Source organism: Periplaneta americana, chromosome 1 (genome assembly GCF_040183065.1).
Source record: "Periplaneta americana isolate PAMFEO1 chromosome 1, P.americana_PAMFEO1_priV1, whole genome shotgun sequence".
NCBI classification, from domain to species: domain Eukaryota; kingdom Metazoa; phylum Arthropoda; class Insecta; order Blattodea; family Blattidae; genus Periplaneta; species Periplaneta americana.
This window is the reverse complement of record NC_091117.1, coordinates 47159114-47183157: the sequence shown is the minus strand read 5'-3', so window position 1 is coordinate 47183157 and position 24044 is coordinate 47159114. Positions and strand designations below refer to the sequence as shown.

At 30.1% G+C, this 24044-nt stretch overlaps 1 protein-coding gene across 1 annotated transcript in view; it reads left to right on the top strand.

Moving 5' to 3' along the window:
* mmd (disintegrin and metalloproteinase domain-containing protein mind-meld) overlaps window positions 1–24044 on the top strand; it is a 1174763-nt gene that overhangs the window by 1096554 nt on the left and 54165 nt on the right. The window contains exon 21 of the mRNA XM_069819516.1: window positions 10181–10255. Within this exon, the coding sequence (XP_069675617.1) occupies window positions 10181–10255 (75 nt within the window). The remainder of the gene's footprint in view (window positions 1–10180; window positions 10256–24044) is intronic.

Genomic DNA, 24044 nt, shown 5'->3' with positions numbered 1-24044 from the left:
ATCTTGCTTTCTCGATTGTTGTTCATCTCTAATACCAATATAGTGGCTGAGTGCTAGCTAGCATGCTGGGTCCAGATTCAAACCCTGGTTCATTCACTCTAAATTTATAACTTGTGTTGGGCAAGCCCGTAGTCCAGGCAACACAGGGGTTTACTCCAGGTACTCCGGTTCCCCTGTGACATCCCAACAATTCTCCAACACCACCACTATCATCATCATCATCATCATCATCATCATCATCATCATCATCATAATCATTAATTCATTACGAATATAATATAGACCCACTGTCTGTTGTACACTCTGGATAGTCTCTGACGAACTAAGTGGTCTACCTTTCTTGCCACTAGCGACATCTATGAGCCACACTTGTAGAGTTGAGACGAATAACAGCAAGTTAAGGGCCCTGCCATTACACAAAAAATAAATGTAAAATATAAAAGAGTTCAAGCCCATTACTTATTCAGTGTTCAGCTACATTTTTTTTCTAAATTGTTGCCTAAAATATATTCACATGTCCGTAAATTAAAATAATCACTTTTGTCTAGTACTGTCTTACTGTTTCATACGTTTTAACTCGGTGTTATTTCTCGTCATTTTATATCTAATATTTACTTTATTTTTTATTGTTCATGATGCTCATTCTGACAAGAATAATGGAAGAAATGAGTGAACAATTTCTAACATACTTAAGAATCATATTTCTTCGTGCATAAATCATGTGTACAATTTGTATACACTTTTAAGATATACTTAAATCAGTATAGTAAATTACGATTTAGGCAAGTATCGTAACATTAGATATTACAGTACAAGATGAGAAAATTGTCAAAGGACGCCAAAGGTCAAGTTTGATAACCTATTCAGTGTACTAATTACGATATTCATATTGCATAACGTTTTTATCTGCTTTAAAATTTCACTATTAATTAAATTTCATTTCCCTACTGGTATTTCATTATTATTTCACTTTCTACTATTAATCTAAAATTTTCGCGTCACTATAAACAAATCAGTAGGAGGAAAATATTTTTTCTACGAATGTGTAGAAAGACAGCATTTCCAACAAGAAAATTGGCATTAAAAATAAGGTTTCCTGCAGTGAGTTTTCCGCACTCTCCACGAATTTCGCCGTGTCTGTGGTTACAGTGCTATCACGTTGACCATTCATCCAGACAGCCCAGGTTCGATCCCTGATCAGGTCTGGGTGAAATTTGTGGTGGACAAAATAGAAGTTGCAGAGGGGTTTTCATGGGGTACTCCTGTTTCCCTCTTTCATTCCACCAACATGTTCCACTTCTCCTTCATTTCATCTATCATCTGTAACAGTAAAATTAGGTTGTGATGATGTCTGGAGGTGGTACAGGTTTCCAATGCTGATCTAGATTCCAAGGGGTTGGGGCTCTGCGTTTGGGCTCATCAGTAGATGATGGGGGCACAGGAAGGATGGCCCGACTATCAGCGTCGAATTCATGGATGGCACTCGAGTCATCCATCTGACTTAGATTATCATAGAATATAGGATGTACAATGGGTCTAAATGGCCTAAGTCCAAGGACCCATCCCAGATCCATTCCCTGTGAAATCAATCAATCAGTCAATTCCACATGCTTCTTCATAAATGCATATAGGCCTGCACAAGAACATTTTTTATAATTAACTTCTTATTAATACTAATATTCGAATGAAACGTTTCTGCAGTGATTTAAAAATTGTTATTAGAACCGTAGTTAATATTAATATTAATCGTCAATTCGTTGGTTTCATTTTCATCACCAAATCCACTATTTTTTTTACGAACATTATTAAAAACTGTGACCACAGATTATTAAATTTCCTACCTAAAAATCGAGAACTGTTTACATCAACAATACACTATAGTTGCGATGAGATCACCGCCTTCTGGAAACGTATCTTACAATATATGCATTTCGAGATAAAATATAAAGATTATCATTTTGACATGTATAAATTTATTTTTCCCTCGTCTGTTTAATCAGTCAGCTTTGTAAAGAAAAATAGCGTGTAACACACTTGTGGAAATGGCAGTTGCAAAATTCGTAGATTGGAGCACGAGTGAAGTGATGTGCTACAGCTTTCGTGCTCATTTTGCAACATAGCCTTTTCCGCATTTGTTCAATATACTACGAGTATATCATTTTATGTCATTTTTGCTTCATTGTAAATAAAAATATTTCAAATATTGACTAGAGTTTAACTTATAACTTTGAAATCAGGACTCAATTTGACAAATTAAAAAATTTGTAGTTAATGTAGTTAAATTACTTTTCATCTATGTAAACGTGTGCTTTACTTTATCGCACTAGTGCAGTAAAGTACCATATCTCATTACATTTTTATGAAAGCCATGAACTTTGATATTACGTAACAAATGCGAATACATTTTTTATTGATTTACCAATGTCTGAGTTGATTGAGGAACAGTCTCTCATTAAGATGATCTGAGTTGAAACTCCGGTACCTACATACAGTAAGATTATAAAAGTTTAAAATGGTCTTAACACAGTATAAGCTAAGTCATGTTTTCTTCAAATACTTTCTCTCGTCACTCCACCACTACCTTGTCTTTTTTTCTGCTTTTTCCCTCTGTTTTCTCTTCCTCTTTATCCTTTATCTCTTATTCCTCTTTCTCTTTTTTTCCTTTTCTCGTTTTTTACTCTTCTTGCTCTTTTTCCCCCCACTTTTGCTTGTCCTTTTCTTCCCATTTTTCATCTTCTTTGTCTTTCCTCTTTTCCTCCTCATTCCGCCATATTATATCTTGTCCTACTCATTTTTTCTTTGCCTATCTTTTCACCTTTAATTCATTTCTATTTCTCTATCTTTGCCTCCTTCTCCTTCTCTTTATCATCGTCATCGTCATAATCATCATCATCATCATCATCATCATCATCATCATCATAATTATTGCTGCCTTTATTACAAAAGTTGTAACTCTCGCATCTATGCACAAAACACTGCTGAACCGAAAAGTTACAACCTTTCTCAAATATTATTAAATTAAATTTAAAAAATATATAATAATAAGATGTCTTGAAATGGACTTGAAATATAACGTAAGTGGCCATGTATGTATAGTAGTTAAATTTAGAATTTTCATTTAAATTAATTAAAAGTACAGAATTTCCTGCTCTTCTATTCATGAAGCATTCATTGACATATTACAACACATTAAAAGAGAAGCAATTAAGAACTTAATTTTTTGTGTTTGAAACAACAGAAGTTGCCTTTGGTGGAACTCATTAACTTATTCAGCGATAGTGATTTTTTTTAATGTGGGTAATTGAATTTAGTATATTTATACTTTCTTTCCCCATCATTTTGTTTAGGTATATATGTATCCTGTATTTAGAAAAAAAAAATATTTCGTGCCCCTGTAGAAATATTGTAGAAACCAAATTGGATGATCCTCCACAAGTTTCTTGACACTTAGTTTACCACTGTTATACACACGACAATTAGAGTAGTGTCAAAATATTAGTTTCCACATCAAAATTTATTTCTTACCTGTCTGAATGGATGACGAGTGAATGAGAACTGTGTGTATTTTATTCTGATATAATTTGCAAAAGCGAAATTTATTTTTAGAAAGCATTTGATTTAAATTACCTTGCTATAGCCTTTTTGTTCTTTTTAAGAAAACACTAATATTTTGTAAATAAATTTCAAATAATGAACTTCAGTATTTTGAGACAGTTTGAAGTAATTTAGAGACGAGAATCTGAAGCAGCAGTGCTCTGAAAATTATGGCTTCAGCTGTAAGAAATGTGTCGGGTTTATGCTATCTTATTTTCATCTTATAGCGAATTAATGTAAAAATTATTACATTAAAATTCTTGCAGCTTTAGCAGATTACACGTATGGAACATAATTGAGGATTCTTCAAATTTGGGTTTATAATCGATAATGGTTAAAATTTATCTTTTGTATGGATGAAGTAACAATTTAGGCCTACTCCTTGAATAGAATAAATATCTCTGAAAATAAATTAATGTCTAATATATATAATGATACAAATTAATGTTAGAAGGTAATAATATCGAACAGGAAATTGCACGAGATATGTTAAAACTAGTATATAACGGAAAAGTCTTTAATTTCTCTTATCAAATATATTATTTTCAATATTAATATGAATTTCAGTTGAACACTACCATTTATAACTTACAAATATGTTATTACCTTGTGTTCAGAAGAAATGGTGTTATTATTCCTCTATAATTCAGAATAAGGCACATTAGAACACTTACCTACATTTCTTTACAATTAATAATTTTGTTAAAAATATAGTAGATTGAAACGAATTAATGTTTATTAAACATAATATTCAAAGGAATGCTGATAAAAGAACAGCAGCAAATGTGTTTATCACAAACAATTTTAGAGCATTGTTTACAAAAAAAATTATTTCTTGAGTGTAACCAATGCTCAAATTACAGAACAAATAAAATTATATCAGGTTAATACAAATTGAGTGGGATGAATTTCCATATGAACAATACAGAGGATTTGCTGTCGTATTTGAGACACAGTACCTTTTATTGTTTGGTATTCAAGATTTGTATGTTACATCACTCTTTGTTGCTTAAATACCTGCCCTTTATATTTTTATACGATTAAAATAATCCCTATTGAAGTCGTTAACATTTTACATTTAAGTTATAACATTTAAATGTGTAATTCAATCATTAATAAAATTGTATTACATAGATTGAACAACAAACTTCCTTGAGTGTCTCTCCTGGATCCTTAATTTATTATGATCCTCTCATTAAAACTGTAACATTTGATGTTCATCTTTTATCAGTGTTCCTTGTAAACCCATGTTGTGAAAATAAACATTCTTTCCTCTTCCACTTGACTCACAGTTCTTTCTCTGAAACATGGGAGATCAGTCACTTGCATACATGAAAAGAATCAGTATTGAGTATTAGAAACAGTCCTTTAAGGAATGGAAAAGTAAGTGAGACGTGCTTAGCTTAGAATTCATTTATAAATTAAATTAATAAACTTAGTTATTGAACCATATTACGTTTTTGTGTAATATTTATAGCATATTTATGGAGAAGAAATAATACAGAAATAGTAATAATTCCAATTATTTAAGAAATGTGTAATTGCTAAACATTAAAAATTAACATAATTTTTATTTTAATATTTGATGGTGATAAAATGAGACATGGGAGATTGGAGATAAGATTTGAATCTCATAGTTTAGTAAGATGTAATGTACATATTTTTTGGGGTCAGATCATATTTTTTGCTCCAAGATGAGAAGGAACGTCACTTCACTGCAGTAATTATGTCTTTTGATTTTAGGGCTACTACAGAATGTAGAAAATAGTTCAACATTTTAAAATAGGAGATACACAAATCGACTCCTTTTTTAATTACAATTTCAACTCCAACACTCATAAATATATTTTTTATCCAATGAACACAAAACTAACAATAGATTATATGCTTAGAAATTCTGACATCAACCTTCTAGTGTTCTATTTTCACTCTGTCTTCGTTATTCCACAAATATTCTTTTGTGAATCACTTTATTTCTCTACAACTTACAACATTATATATATATATATATATATATATATATATATATATATATATATATATATATATACTTTTATTAAAAAACATCTTGAATTTACAGGCTGCCATTATAAAGAAGATAAAAATGATTACAATAAAAGGAAAGATAAGAAGACCATAATTAAATATATAAATGAAACTTTTTAGTTATTGTATCTTCTTTCTCTTTTCATAAAAATACATTTTTAAGTATGGTAATGATCACTAATATCCTTCACTTTTGCGCATTTAAATTGTACAAATTTCAAAAACTTTGGCGCAAAATGTGAAATAAAATATAAAATTGCGCTTTTTATGACATTACCAAAAGTTTACTAGCATGTATCAATTCACTTTTAGTACTCAACTGTTAATACGTATCTATAATTTCTAAATTGTATTTATTTAAAGAAATAGGCCTATAGCTACTAAAGAAAATTTATCAAATGATACAATAATTTTTCAATTCAGGACATTTCACATTGTCTTCTCTCAGTCATATTCTTTTTAACCTTCTCTGTCCTGTGTCCTCCTCGGTATTTTTTTTTTCTTCAGTTTTTCTCTTTTATACATTTTCACCCAGTACCAAAATTTAATGTACTGGTACCGGTAACAAATAAACGTTTTATTTACTCGTATTTTGAACATAGTAAATTATTTATTACTTCTGTAATTTCATATCTCGCTTTGGTGCACATTTTTATCATTCGGTACCGGTATACAGAATTGCAAATTCCGTAATTTATAATATAAACATAACCTTATATTAAGTCACACTTCAAGATATCCAAATTTCTTTTCATTTAATTTTATTCGCAGCCCTAAAGTTAAGTGGTTTTAATTATAATTTTATGTAATTTGTCAAATTTATAGATAATTAAGTCGTTAGCTTGCTACAGACAGGTTTTATGTATTACTGATATTAACTTTATATTTGTGAATATGAATATTGGAAAATGATTTCGATTTCCCATTCATAAAAAGATTCAGTCCTATAGCATAATAAAATTATTATAGTCTCTTGATTTAATAAGTAAAGAATAATTATATTTTGAGCTTAAAAAATGTTACAGGAAATTGTAAATACACAATAATTTTGTCTATAAAAATAAAAGTAAATTATGTATATCTTTAAAAGAAATTATAATATTTCATTTATGACCTTAAAACTAAAAATGTTCGCATTGAGAATTCATTGATTTTTCAAGATCTGATAGTTTTTAATCCTATCTTCCAAACTGTCGATAGTAATTTTCTAAAACACTTGATTAGATAGTATATCACTTTTTTTAATGCTACTTCCAGGTTTTCTGTTAATTTCAGTAATTGCAGTAATAAAAAGACAATAAAATGGAGGCATTATTATTATTGTTATTATTATTATTATTATTATTATTATTATTATTATTATTATTATTATTATTATTATTATTATTTAAGATCTACATCCATATCAAGTGTAAATTATAATTAACCTTATATTTAAAATATCTATAATAATAATTGATACCTTAATTGAATACCGTACTGGTATTGTAAATACGATTTAAGTTAATATATTACATGGCATGTCTTCATAGAACTAGGTAATATTTTTGCTTGTTAAACATTGTGTTATCTCATAAAATTGTTCGGTATATTATAACGAGCTTAAGTTGGGCTATCCCAGTACCAGTATTATTTATATAAACTGTAAAGTATAAAACATAATTTAAATATGTAATATGGATTCTTTGTTAACATAATCCAATACCAATTTCCAATTACTTTTTAATAAATTATACAGCTCAATTATTTGCAAAGTTACAATATGTTCTTTCTTTCTGTGTAAAGAAAGAGAAGAAGTTGTGTGGTAATTACAGTAATTATTAGTTTAAAGTTTATAGAAGCACTATTAGAACCGCATGAATTTAAACTTGTAAACACAAATTAAAAATGAATTAATGAATTACATTTACCCAATAGTAATAAGTAATGGTGACTAGACATCTCTTTTAAACAATGTTATCTTAATAGGAAGCCTTTAAGTGATAAACTGATAATTTAGCAGCTCAGATCATATAAATACTGTATTAGGATTATAGTGAACAATTACATTCCTCATAGACACACTAAGAGGAGACAAGTCGAATTAATGTAGACACTAATATACGAAATTTATTGATTATTCCCCATTTGTGTCCTGTATTGTTTAATTGTATTTTAAATTTGAAGAGCATTTCTTGAAACATACCTAATAAAAATTTACCGATACTGATATTTTTAGAATAGATGATAAAAAGTATATGAAATTAATTGTGTATAGTTCTTCTTTTTAATTTTAGAATAAAATTGTTACATGCAAAGAGTAATAGAGTACCATAGTATCCCATATCTTGCGAAATTTCATTATTTTGTTATTCCTTATTATGTCTGGGAATTTTAAACTTATGATTTTTATAAAGTTAGTGCATACACCCTCTCAGGTCTAATTTGATATTACTGTTAAATACAAGTACATTAAGTAGGAATGTTAATATACTGGTAATTCGTTATCTTGTTTCAATGTAGACTACAATATTAAATACAAATATATTTAAATTTAAGTTAACAGTTGTATTGTTAGAAGCTTACAGATAAAATAAAAACATGTGTAATGCATAGTAGCATTCTCTGGTCAATATATAAATTAATGAAGTAATGAAATACTGGATTCTTAAATTAATATTACTTAATTATAATAATTAATCATGGACATATATTAAATTGTAAATCATATTATTTAAAAAATTCAGTTAATATTATATTTGTATCGTATGTAATTTCTCTCTTTGCTTACCAGAAATATTGCAAATAAGTCTATATGATCATAATCATAATCATAATCATTTATTACATCCACTGATCATATACATGATATGGGACATGTCATATTTACAACTAATAATTAATTACATAATATACATAAAAGTAATAACTATAATTAAATGCAACACAGATTCAAATATACACTTTTATTTGTTTCGAATTGACTGGTCACTTTAGTAGATTAATGTGAAACAACAACAAATTGCTTTGCACGTTAACTGAAGCACATTTTGAAACTGAAACTAAAAGATTATATCACTAATTATTGTCTTTTTTCATTACATAGAAATTATAGGTTTTTAGACTATGAAATTAGAAAATATATTACTTTAAATGTATGCCTATGCTTTAATTCCATTCAAATTTGTACAAAACAGTAAGATTTCTTGTGTCCTATTTATTGAAGGAAAATTTTCAATCAAATTCAATTAATATAGAGTTAAGGAACTGTTTAATGCTTTGACAGAAAATTAAATAGTTACCACTAAATGGAACACTTTCAGAATATAAAGATAGAGCTAATCTCACTGTACAATATCACTTGTTAAACATTACTTTTAATAGTTTTTCCATTCAATTAATATAATTCTGTTTAGTAAGATATCTTAAAAAGAGTCTTAACTAATTCTCTTACATACAGATTAAAAATAGTCTACCATTCTACTACTATCACTTAACCAGAACAAATAACAAATTAATGACGATTGTTAATGGTTATCTGACATTACTGTTGAAGTATAATATAGAAGAGCTTAATTAATCTGTGTAGTTGTTGTGATTGTAATCGGATACCATTTACATTCTCTTCATAGACAATGGCATTTGCCCCTTTATCAAACTGTCTCTGTTTTCCATTCTGGAGTGTTTCTTGTACGATCAATATTTCTTCTTTGTTCTTTCCTTTTTAAACTCACTCCTGATTAATTCTGTATGCAAGATGACATTACATACAGTGAGGAGGTCCTTAGCAGAGGTTTGTATTGCTGATTTTACATAATCTTTACATTTATGAATGTATATAATTTAACAGCAATTGTTCACTTAATATTTTTTTTTTCCAAAACCAATTTTGTGATAGTATTTGATTGCTATAAAATGAAATGTTTAAATTTAATATAGGTTGAATTCGTGATTAATATGCAAACCATATGCTAACTCGGTAAAAGGTATACGTAAAGAGAGTAATTTTTCTCGAATGTCTGATATTTTGCGGGTATTTTAAAGTAAACATTATGAACATCTAATGTCAGTGTAAGATTTAAAGTGTAACTAAGAAATTCTAGTTCTCTGACAATATAAATTCTGATATAAGATTAGTACCGGTAACTGTTAAATTCCTAGATGTTAAAATTATGCTTTTGGTGATAATAGGCCTATTTCACACTTGTAAACCATCAGTCATATTGGACATAAAATGTAATACGATACTAACTAATATTTACTTGTCAATTAATATGGAGTTTAACTTACTTGTTTATTTGTTTGTGTTCAGTGGGAAATTTTTTTTGTCTGTATAGTAATTTACTTAATTAACTTATAACCATGAGAAACAGACATCCTAAATCAGTTAAAAGTATCTTAGGACATCAGATATTCAATTAATTTACTGTAAATTATATTATAAATATTTAAAAAAACGTGACTCGATTAAACTGCTGAGGATCTCTGATCTGTGAGAGTGAAAGTGGAGCTGAGTGTGAGCTTGGGCTGACTGAGGAATTGTTATGTCTGTTTTTGTCAGTCGTGGAGATTCGCAGCGGGTGCTGTTCCGCCCAGTGAACCATATGACGGCTGGCAGCCTCACCTCACGCTTCCAGTTAGTTCAGTCACATAACCATAGTAGTAAAATAAACATCCTCCTCAACTTCTCACATTTCTTTTTACAGAGTGAGATTTAAAGATTGATCTCAGACTAAGTTGGCTGTCGTTAATCTGGTACTGTTATTTACTAACATCAATTTCTTATTATTATCTTTCATCAGACTACTGAATTTAGTAAATCATTTCATTACCTACCATGAATGCATAATATTTATGTGTGTGTCCCACAAAATGTTGAGATTAGGTTTGAAGTGTGATTTATAAATTTTACATACATATCGAATATTTTAAAGCATTTATGAATTGGAACAAATGTCATATAAACACTGAATTGCAGCTTTTTTTTTTTTATTTTCCAAATATATTTAAGAATTTGTTATCTTCTAGTTTACAACAATAATTCATATAACATTTAAACTTAAGTTCCATTAATGCACTATCACATAAGATTAGTTACCAGTATGTAAAAACCTCGAAATTGTATCTATATTCTGCATTCATTGTTAAATAACACGCTACTTAGACTTATATAAAAATAGGTTACAAATTGCTACAAATCACAAATTAAAAACATTAGGATTTTAGTTTTTATTTCAAGGATGACACAGTAATTCATTGTCAGATGATCCAGACATATTATAGGCTACTATAAAATTAGGTTATATTCTGTTACTTTATATTGTTTTATTTTTAACCTAAATCAAGTAATAGCTTGGAAAAATGTCCCATTATAAATTTAATGTTAAATTCTAGAACATGTTTATAAAAAGTACAGTCAACAAATCGAAGTACATATCTTTATTCCTCACTCTGTTGTGACATACTTCCCTTTGAAGAAAAGTGAAGGTACGTTTTGGAAATGCTAGAATCAAATCTTTTTGACAATATTAACACTTGATTACAACATATTGAAACTTGCTCTGAATTAATCTATCTACTAGCTTAATATTAATTGTTGAAAGAAAGGTTTAATTAAAATATTAATGCTTTAACGTCAAGTCATTACCATTATTGTTTAGCTTAAGGTACGATCTGGCATTTCTGAAACATCACTTTCTCTGATGAAGTTTACATGGGAGCCGTATTGAAGTTTGCTTGCTTGTTAGATGTGGTATCTTGGTAAACACTGAGAACCCACACAAACCACACGAAATCCCAGTTTGTTTCAATTCACCTGGCTTTTGATGTCATTCATGTATGTGCATATTGTTTTTTCTGATTTTAAGAATCAGAGGTAGCAGTTTTTTTTAATTACAAATAAAAAAAAAAGAATATGACATTGTCCTTGTCATTTGCCCATATTGTAATATATGTATATTCATTAAAGGGATACAAAATGAATATGGAGACTAAATATAAAATACTAACACAAAATAGAGGGCTAATAGTTTGAATGAGGTAAGGAAATTATAGAAGAAGCAATTTGTAAAAGCTAATGTTACTTAAATGAATAAATAAAGTTAGGGCAGTATGATATCTTTTACAGGTTTAACACAAATATTTACCAAGATAATATTTTATCATATTTTTCTTAAGGAGAAACATTTTTTTAATATTACATAGAACACCAGATGTCTCTGTTATAAATTATTTCTAACCCTCTGAATGTTTAGCTTAATTAAATTTGTTATGAAATAACACAATAAGAACTCAAATTTTTATTGCCAGATGATAATTTCGAATCAAATTGAAATTACTGGAATTATTTAGTTAATGATAGACTATGGTGTTGGTTGCATTAGTTATTTTTTTATTAAAATGTAAATAAATTATTTTAACAGTAGTTAAAGTACTGTAATGAATAAGGAAGAAAGCAGTGGTAGATTATTCAGAAGAAGTGTGGCTTGTAGGGACTTCTTCCATTTTGATAATAAACATAGGAGTTCTCCACATTTCAAAAGTTGGCTCTACATTTTACCTTCATCTTCAGATGAACAAAACATTCTAAGGAGCAAGAAGGGTAACCTATTCGCCCTTTCCATTTTTTTTATCTGAAGACGAAGCTGGTGCCAATCTTCAGAATGTCGTGAATGCAACAACGAAAAAAAATTCTAAACCTCAGTTCTTCTAAATAGTTAAAGTAGTTGGAAATAAACTGTAGCTTTTATTCGTTCTCCCATTATTCTACGATTTAACTGTTTTATTAATGACGTAATGACATTAATGCCAGAGAGAATTGAGGCAGTGATAATGTTATATTTTGGAAATGTGTTCAAAATAATCACCAAGGTAATTATTCCATAGATGAAAAGCATATATGTAAGTCCATACTCTACACATTTTTATATTTCACGAAAGTCCTCTACTAATGATGCATTTTACCCTTTTGTTAATGAGCCAGAGTAACTGCTTTAGGATAATACTAGAAATATTGTTTATCAATATAAAAATTCTATTTGTACTGAATTTCGAAAAGCTTTATTTTGTGGATAATGTGAAATTATATTAGCATCTTTTTTTTAATTACAATTTTATTATATTTTAAGGAACTGACCAGCCTCCGCCATTATCTCCTGGCTTAGGTGCCTCATGAGTGATATCTTATTGGTGTCACTTATGAGGTTCCAATTAGTCTTCGGACTGCTTACTAAACATACATACATTTCAAAAAGTTTCTGAATCTCGAGACAATATTCTTCAACAATGATGTAATCGGTGTTTATTTTTAAAACATTTTCATCAGTGAGATGACTGTGGTCTATAAATTTGTGCATGAAATGTAATATCAATTCAGTCGGTGTACTGCTCTGCCCTTTGCAGTAATAATCAATCAATGATTTAATCTTAGGTTAAGTTCTGCTGTGCTATTAACAGAAAATATCTGCAATCACTAGTCTCAAAATTTATTTGCTGTTTCTTAGTATGAAATCTTGAATTTTGGATATGGACTGTTATATTCAGACTTTATATAAATGGAATACTTATTCATTTTAAGAATTGGTATTTTTATCCGTATGAATCAAAGTACAAATTCTAGGCAGTTCCCATTGTTTACCACAGCTTAGTTGTGAATGATTGTATCATAGTGTGAACTGAAGTTATACAGTGGGAATGCATGGACAAATTCGTTCGTTTCTTTTTAGACCATAAAACTTGTTGTACATTTAGCTACTAAAACTTGTACTGTAGTTTCATAATCATGGAAATGAAGTTAAAAAATTATTCTATATTTAGCAACTACCAATTAGTTAATGTTACATTTATATTTTCTTTACAGCTGTTTCAAAATCTTAATGAAATGTATTTCTTAATTATTTTTGCTGACTGCTTTGTCATTATTTTTGTTCCTAAATTTATTTCCATTCTTTTTTATCTGTATAAGATTTTTACTATTTACCCATAATTGTTGTTTAGATAACTTAGATGTCATGCATCCAATCTTCAACTTGTTGCGCTGAAGCAATGTGATATCTGGCAATCACACATACAATTGTCATCTTTAGTGATTTTTCAGTTGAGACTGATTTTTACTGGACTGAAATTTTGTGTCTCAAGGGTGAATGTTGTATTCTTGTTATGCTGTATGTTTAATTTAACCTTATATTTCCCTCAACATATACCAAAGAAAAAGGATCATTGGTCATCACATACAGCTGTATTTATTATGTAAATGAGAACATGTTTAAGATAAATCTATTATAAATAAGGACAGATATTTGGTAGGTTCAATATTATGTGCACATGCTTATAACATTTTCATTCAAAATTATTCTTTGAGAAATTAAGTAGGCTATCTAGAAAGTAACATGCCTACAGACACAAAATATGACTTTTTTTTGTTAGGTTATTAGCTTATAATCTTGAATAATATTTATACCGATATTTAAAAAGTTGTTTTGTAGTAATACAGTCAAATGTAACGTTTATAAATATCAGAATAGAAATGTAAACATGATTTTATATCTGGTTGTAGTGTGAATTGTTTCTTGAATGATTTTTCTGGGTCTTTCTAAACCGTTACATCACCAATGCAGTTTATATAGAAATCTTCTGGCTCCTTTTCCATCATATACCAGTATAAAGTCATAAATTTAGCATACCCGTATTGTTATAGGTTAGAAAATGATATTTGTGAACATAAACAAAATGTTCTCTAAATCAGTCTATGCTATCCTTGTATAACTTCGGGGAAAAAAGTACAAATTCATTGCATTCGAATTTTTATTTGAATGAATTTTGTTTCGTAAATCATGAATTTTAGTTGTAATGTTCTCAGTACATATAGAAATTTGCATCTAAAGCAAACAAGCAAAAATCACGAGAAAAGTTAGATGAAAATATGTGCCGCTCAGAGCAGAAGTGGTGTAAGTCAAAAATGGGCAATGAAGGTTAAAGTAAACATTCTGTAAAATACAGCGCAAAGTAGGAATTAATATTCAGTTTATTTAAATTGTTAGTAGTCAGTTGATAGCACGAAGGACATATTAATTGCTACTTTGCATTCTCTTTTACAGAATTTTTACTTTAAACCTCATTACCCAATTTTGACTTACACCACTTCTGCTCTGAACGGCTCATATATTATTTTTTAATCAAATTTGAAATTAATTTTGTAGTAAACTGAAGAGAGATTGCTTTACTAGTGAACACAGTAGCACAAGGTGCATAAAAACTCGAATTTATCCAACAGAATATTACTGATCAACTGTTGTTTGATACCGGTTTTAAATAAAATATTTTTGTATTTTCAAAAAAAATTGTAAAAGACTGTATAAGCATTTTATAGAATATCCTTTTTGATGTACAGTATAGTATGTTGGTTATGTAATTAGTACTCAATACGGACAATTTTACTTTAAAGATATTTATATATATAGATATATAAATTTCTCATTTTCTGTCTCATTTACATGCGACACTTTCTTCCAAAAATCTTGAAATATTTATCAGATCAATATTATTACATCAGTTATACTAAAACTCTAAATAAAAATTATTTCAACTTAATAGATACCACAACAGCAACTGATTTTCAGATTGAAATATTTATTTTCTTTGTCAAATCTGATATTCTAGGCATATGCAATATTATTTTTTACCTTGATTAAATTGGAATAAAAAATATAAGGAGCAAAATTTATTTTTATATAGCTCACGTTTAAAACTGTAAGTTTACATATAATTTTTGTTACCGGCAATTTATGTAGGCTACTTTCTCATATATATCTGATATCTTGTAATAATAATAATGTGATGACCAATGAATCATGGGAGGTATTTTTTTCGTGTATATCATTTGATTTTAAAAAAAGGGGGTCATGTGCATTTCTTGCATGGAGATTTGGACATAGTCTGCAAAAGTATCTTTCTTGGATTTGTACAACAAAAATATGTTGTTACAATCCTTCACATGGTAATGTATTATTTTCAACATTGTACTGTTTTGCAGCCTATGTTTTCAGTTATATATGCATGAATTAATATCGTTGTGGTTAGCATTCTATTCTTTTCAGTAAGCTAGGAAGGAACATTGGAAAGTCAACAAACTAGGGAATGGTCATTTACAATGGTACGAGGCTGTTGAATGTAATGACAAGTGTATGTGGACAAAGAATGGATAGTTTCATATTTGCGTCAAAGAACAGGTATGATTCAAAGTTGACTTTTATTGTTGCCATAATAAATATTTAGGTAATATACCGGTAATTATTTAATTAATCGTAAGGCAGAAATAAGAGTGCGTCCACATGGGAAGCTTTTCATTAACTCTGTTAACAATTATGAACATTTTTTCGATGTCTGTTAACAAAATAAAAACCACCTGTTTACTATACTGGTTGTGAGTTTTAAAGGTAGTTCGATTCAGAGCGCTTTTGCGCAAGTAGATCTTTAGTCACATGATGTTGCTAACCAATATGATTTAGTTAGTTGCTAAATGTTCAAGTCACTACATCATTTTGTCATTTTTTATGTTGATTCTGTACAATAGATTATCTATTACTGTATAAATCAGTTATTACACGTTAAAATTATATAGAAATAATCAAGTAAGTGCAATTACTTTGGCTACATTAGTGTCCTGCAGTCGAGTAAACCTGTCAAGTTCATTGGATCACGTGACAGTATATGAGCAGAAGTTCTGAAAATTGGACCATCTTCATATGTGATGGTTACTATTACTTTTCTGACTTGTGATGAACTACCTTTCGTTAACTTTTGTGAATAAAACTTTTAATTTATCAAATTACATCTCATATATATATATAGAATAGCATATACCTTTTCTCTTATTTTGAGTTAAATAGTGTTTACTAAAAATTCAAAATCAGCAAGGCAAAACCATAGTAAATTACGAAAGCCTGTTGGATCGTCAAAGATTTTTCTAATTCAGTTCTGTCCGTTTATGTAAGATCTTCCTTTGCCAAGCTGTTGTACTAATGCGAACTTTGTTTTTCTATGTCATATAGCAGAGAATAAGAAATGTTGCAAATAATAGGCCTACTACAGGGGTGTAGTCGTAAATAAAATAATACATATTAGGACACTTTTCGAAAAGTTTATTATTATGAATATTATTGTTATTACTATAAATATTATTATTATTATTATCATCATCATCATCATCATCATCATCATCATCATCATCATCATCATTATTAATATGGTAAAACCCCGACAAGAACCAAAGAACCACGTGTAAATTGTGTATTTACAGGAACTGCGTGTTATGCAGGTACCAGTATTCGAATTTTGACATATACATTACCGGTACTGGTATCTATTATCATTTTCTTATTGAATTACATAATTCATGGACAGGACAGTATTAATCCATTATGTAATACGTCAAAGACATTTACAGTACCGGTATGTATTTAATTCTTTCGAAAAAAAGTATTTTATGATTGCTTTCCTGATATGTCAACTCTTACAATGAATAATTATATTTTCAAGACGATTTCATTATGAATTTACACTAATGACATATCATCCATCAGAAGAGAAGCTTTCTATTTAATACTTTATGTAATCGGAATCAGAGTCAGAAAATTATTGTGATTATTAGCCTATATATGATACTACTATTAAAATTAATAATAATTATAAGGACATGATCATGAAAGTAAATTAATTCAAAGACTTCAATACATAATATAAAACAGAACAGCAAAAATTTCCAGAATCACGGCCGAGTGAGGAAAGTTGTTTTAGAAAGAAGGTATAGGAAAAAGGTAGGGTATTGCAACCGTATATAGACTTAAGTCCTCGGGTAAATACTGTAATATTATACTTATTATTATTATTATTATTATTATTATTATTATTATTATTATTATTATTATTATTGCTTATTAGTAATTCTGCTGCTATTATACATACTAGTTACTAATCCATACTTATAAAATACAAAGTTGAGTAAGAAACAAATAAGACAAAAATAAAGAAGTTGGGCATCACCAGTTTGCAGAAAAAAAGTAACGGAGTGGTGACCTGGCACGACTACACCCCTGCTACTATATTCTTTTTTTCTTAGATCCTTGTAAACATCTTGACACTTGATTTTGATATGAACTGAATATTAAAGAAGTAAATAATATTAATATTTATTGTTAACAAAATAAGTTAATGTTAACATTGTTAATAAACATTGTTTATTGTCTTTGATATGGATTCACCATATCATTGCTATTAACTGTAAGATGTTGCACTATATGATAAAAAATATACATTACTGTACAAATACTCCTACTATTTACCTCACATTTACATTATAGTGATATAGTAGTTGCTTGGAAAATGAAAATTGAATGAGGACTATACTTGGGTTAGCCAAAAGTGGTGGGTGAAGAAAGGAGAATGTTCTCTTTTATGCCTATTTATTCTCTATCCTCTTCTTTGTTAGTCACCAATTGAAGACGTTTTTCGCACAACAGCCAGACATGCAGCATCATTTACATGAAAAGGAGGGAGCGTGGCATGCAGCCTTAGTCAACATGAACAGATGGTGCCTGAAAAATGACCCATGGTACATTGCCCATACTGGGTGGAGAGCAAAGTGGGTATAGTAGCTTGGAAGTAGAATAGATGAAGAAAAGAAATATAGAGACACTTCTGGCTAGCCCTATTATAGTATCCTATAGTGATAGTTATTGGAACTGAAAATTCTTCGTTTTATTAGATGTTCTGAAAACTTACTAATAGTAAAAAAGAAAAAGTAATTTTAAGTGATTCTGAGGCATCACTACAACCGAAGCCATACAACAAATAATAAAATTATATCAGGCTGTTTAGGCTTGAAAAACAGAATAATTCTTCAATTGATTCCAGGACATGTTAGTTCAGAAGGGAATGGAATTGCTGATATTTCGGCAAAAAAAAAAAAAAAAACTTCAAAGTCGAAATGAAACCAAATTTTGAATTACGGTAGATATTTCCTCAAAACTTAGGCTTATAAAAAGAGTATTACCTGAGCATAAAAGTAAAAAAAAAAAGTGATCCAACAAAAATTGAAGGAAAGTGATATGATGACATAGACAAACAAAAATATCTTGTCACGAAACCAAGAAAAATAGGTGTAGCCGAATTTTGGTTACTGGTTGGACACGATTGTCTTACAGAGCATCTCTTCAGAATGAAACTAATTATTACTCATTGTAAGTCATAATGCAACTTTAAAAAAGAATATCTATCGGAATGCAGTCAACTTTACGGTGATGAACAGTGGAATAATAATTTAGTAACTGGAAAGCTAGCGAAAGAATTATTCATATCAATATCCTAGATTGCCTCTAGCAATCAACCAGCTAACTTTCCTTTTATATGAATAATTAATTTTACTTGTTCACAGCAGCGCAATTCCAGAGATAGTAGAAGTTATTATTAAAGTTTCTTAATAGTGTGATTTATTGCCGCTTTCTTGCACTGGAATGAGTTTGAGGAAGGGAAGATAAATTTAAATGTTAATAGTGAACTATAAGTGTAATTTTTGTAACATTTTAAATTTAAATAATTTATAGGCACACCATTAGTGGAATGGTTAGAGTACTGGATTTTCACACTGATACCTCAGGTTGGAGTCCCAGTTAGTTAAAGTGGATTTTTTTCATTAAAGATGGTGTTCAGTAGTAGGTTTTTGCGGAGTATTCCCATTTCCTCTACCAGAATTCCACCATTGCTCCATTAATTATGATAATCATCATGCTGGTGTACTGTAGTACCTACCATGATGCAACAAGGGCAGCGTCACGATGGTCGAAAGTCTAAAATTACAGCACGTTTCTCCCAGAAGAGGACACATGGTTGAATGACACAAGAGAAATATTCAATATTGGGGAAAAAACAGTAACAATTTAATGTTGTTGTTTGATGGCATAAAAAACGCTTAAATGAGCATTAGAACACACATATATTTCGTAGTAGCTGCCACAGTGGTCTAGTGGCTAGAGAACTGGACTTGTATTCTTGAGGGCCTGGATTCGATCCTTTGTGTAGGCCTACCTCTGATTTATAACTTGTGTTGGACAAGCCTGTTGTCTAGGTGACACAGTGGTTTTCTCCAGGAGTTCCGGTTCCCCTGTGTAATCCATCCCAACAAATCTCCATCATCATCTCATCTCATGAGTGTCACGTAGACCAGCCTCCTATGGAGCACCCTGGGCAATGACTCCGTCGGTAAATTGGTTTACACAACTGGCTTCATATGGGTGAATGGCGAACAGTCAAGTACTCGCCATTAGTTAAAAAAAAATACGTTTTAGTGTATTTAGTTGTATAATCGACAGCATGATATCTTCAATATATATTCTAGGCCAGTTCCCACATATAATTGCTATTCAAAATGTTGTTCATGTTGTTTCTATTCTCTTTGTAACTGGAAGCCCAAATGAGCAATCGAAAAGAGTCCTTCCATATAGGAGTCTGGCTGAGTCGAAATTTGTGTAGATAGATTTTGAGCCACAATGTGACTAAGTCTTGCTTGGACACTGAAGGTCTGCAGGTTCGATGTTTGAATTTAACATTTTATTCTTCCGATTTTGTGCCATTGGTTTAAAACTGAAATACCTGGTTCCTTCAAATGAAACATAGACTGGCATGAAGAGTGACTAACTTCTGATCACAAAAATACGAGAGACTTGATTACAACAAATTTTAGCGAATTTTTTTTGGGATGCAAAGCCAGGATTCATTGGTGGAATGGTTTATATTGAATAGTATAAAACAATCTATTTAATTATAATACAAACATGAGTTAGATGACAGTATTGAGTACAATATTATGTAAAAATATGCATGTTTCTTAGTTTTAGCTTATTTATAATAATTTGTCACCAGGATGCCGTAGAAGATTTAATTTTTTATCTTGCTGTGCAAGCTGAAAAAAAAAACTCTTTTGTCATACATGCATACAGTTACACCAAAGATTGCTGTATTGCTGGAACAGAATTACTGTATTGAGGGGTACCTGCTAAACTATCGATATTAATGTCAGTTTATATCTAAATATATTTAGCGATTATTATTATTATTATTATTATTATTATATTTTACAATAAATTATCAATCATGATTGGTAAAGAAAATTACGGGAGGATCCAAAAAATTAGTTCAAATACAGGAGTTCCCAGAAAATATGGGAGAGTTGGTCACCCTACTGGCATGGCAACACTGTCAATACTGTGGGAGATTGTAGCGTCACTGTACAGATTGATATTGGTGTACTGCCATGTTAGTGTGCGAGTCAGTCAGTGTTCTTTACATGTGTGGTATTGTATTGTATTGTATTTATTAACATTCCATGGTATTCGTACATTGCTTCACAGCTAGAATATGGAACAAGTCAAAAAACTTAATACTACTATAAAGTCTTAATTTATAGTCACCATCTAGTTCAAATATATACAGAAGAGGTTTACAATATAGTCTACTAGTACAACACAAAGTTTTAGTATCAATTTCATGAAGCGTTGAATGCCATGAATTCACCTACAGAATAGAAGGCGTGAGAAATTAGGTAGGTGTTCCTTTAATTTGGCCCTAAATAATCTTATGTTTTAAGTTTCATTTTTTATATCCATAGAGAGGCTATTAAAAATTTTTACTGCCATATAATGCACTCCTTTTTGATAGCACGATTGACTTGCCGATGGAGTATGAAAGTCATTTCTTTGACTCGTATTTATGCTATGAACTGTTGAATTAGTTACAAAGTTTTCACGATTACATACGAGGAAGATTATTAATGAAAAACTATATTGACAAGCCATGGGCATTATTTGCAGTTTTTTTTTTTTTTTTTTCAAAATAGTCCTACACGATTCTCAAGATTTGGCACCTACTATTATGAAAATATACAAAAAGAAATTAGATCCATTAGCACAGAAGAATAACAATTTCTTAGAAAGATGTGAAATATGTGTTAGAGAAAATAGGCATAACTTCCAGCAGCTATTATGAGGAGAGGGAGTACCAAATGTATTGCATACCGTATATCTAAATTTTAATCCAGTAATCCATTGATATTCTGGAAGATAGTGGCAAGGACTGGGCAAGCAGCCGATACATGGCCATTATAAACTGGCGAAACACATTGTAGTATATGAATACAGCAATCTTCTTCCTATATGGCAGTTCTTCATAATCATCAAGACATTCTCAAACTGTGCATGAATTGTGTGAATTATAATTATTGCAAACTGTAACCAACAATAACTCACTCTTACTTCAAGCATGGTTATTTTCATGTGCTAATAAAGCTCTAAATGTATATATAAACATATCATAACTATGAATAATTTCAAGGGAAAATTTGTTTTAGGGCCGGATATCGAACCCGGGACCTTTGGCTGAGCGCGCTAACACTCTACTGACTGAACTACCCAGGCTCAATTATTCCCTTTATATCCAAATACCTGAAGTGAGTTGACAAAACGTCAGAGATCCAACATTGAGTGCACAACAAGCATAGAGCATTGGCGCATCAGCCAAAGATTCCGTGTTTGATACCTGACCCCAGAACAATTTTTCCCTAGAAATTATTCAAGTCAGCTTCACAGGCACCTATATCTGAAAGCCAGATTTGTATATCATAACTATGTTTATAATAAGGTACATTTTATGCTAAATTTATTCTAATCTTGATTTTGTATTAGAAATTGTTTCTATAAATGTTAATGCCCTAAGCTTTTAATAATTTAAGTTATTATAATATATATTTTTATAAATTTTATTTTATATATTATACTCGCAAGCCGTACTTTAACTTACCTATACTTATTTCTGAAATAGGTTTCAGTAAATTAGATACTCAGTATGTAAATATATACAGTACCGGTAAATAAGAGGTAAAAGGCAGGAAAATAGAGGTTCCATGTTTTCTTGACCTCAGCACCTACTCCAATCATATTTTATCCTCCAGTCAGTACTTGATTTTACTACAAGGCCGAGTGAACTCTGGTTTAATTCTGTGAGTCAGAGTGAGATGAAAACCTCGCCTTTACTCGGATTTGAGGCCTTGATTTTCCTGTCATACTCTCTCACTCTTACGACAGACTCTCGGGGAAAAAAACCCAATGAGGTAACTTGTTCCAACCAAGATTTGAACATGGGCCCGCTCGTTTCGTGGTCAGGCAAGCTAACCATTACTCCACAGCTGTATGCAACGTACGATTAATAGTAATGTATTTTCACATTTATGTTCATTTATTTTGATTTTTAAGATATCATAGGAAGGAACAAAGTTCTTCTTCTTCTTCTTCTTCTTCTTCTTCTTTTTCTTCTTCTTCTTCTTCTTCTTCTTCTTCTTCTTCTAAATTAAGGGTATCCATAATACTTAGGCACAAATGGTCCATTGTGTACCCCACAAAAATTGATCATTAACCCAGAAGAACGTAATGTGTTACCAATCGAATGAAATCAAATGAGCATTTCAATCGATTTAAATCTTTCTAAATGTATAAGGTTTATGGGAGTTTATCGCTCTCTCTTTTCACATAACGTTGCTTAAGTATTTCGTCAAGTGAATGTTTCATTCTACAGAAAGTCCAGGGTCAGATATTGGAGCTGTTACATGTTTGTACGCAACACCCACACACAACATTCAAATCATGTCCAATTGTTGTGCCATATGATTCTGAAAGAGATGGTCCATGCAACTTCCTGTGGCTGGTTCTGATGGTAGGCAAAATGAATGAATAATCGAATGATATTGTGAGCATTTCCAGTGATTTAATAATCGACTAATTTGAGTGAATTCAATCCATTTTTCCTTATGCTATTCTCTATTTTCCTTTTTTTCGTATTTTCTTTTCTTTCTTTCTTCATTCTTCGTTTCCTTCCTTCCTTTCTTCCGTCCTTCCGCTTTTTTTTATTTGTTTATTTCTTTCTTTTTTGTATATTTATGTGTTTAATAAATTGAATGTAGGCCTTACATAACATTTAGAATATTATCATATTTGTCAGTGTATAAGAACAATCCTGAATATTAAATCAGTTTTCATGGAATTAACAAAAATTAAAAAGAAAAATATGATTATGATGGCGGTGGTAGTAGTGGTGGTGGTGATGGTGATGATACGAAAAGGAAAATTTTCCTCCTGATCAAACTTGCTTTTTTCGCTCTCTTACTTACAGCCTCGAGGGCTGCACATATCTTCATTAGCCACCAGTTTGTCAAACATAAGTCGTCTAATCTTTGATGTCTGTTTCAACACTGACTGCAAAACAAGTGCCATTGTCACGTTTGCTTTGTCATAACATTGATACTGATTAAGAAACAATTATTCATGAATATCATTAAGAACTTGACTAATTTAATCTAAATAGCCATAACATTATATGCTCCTTGT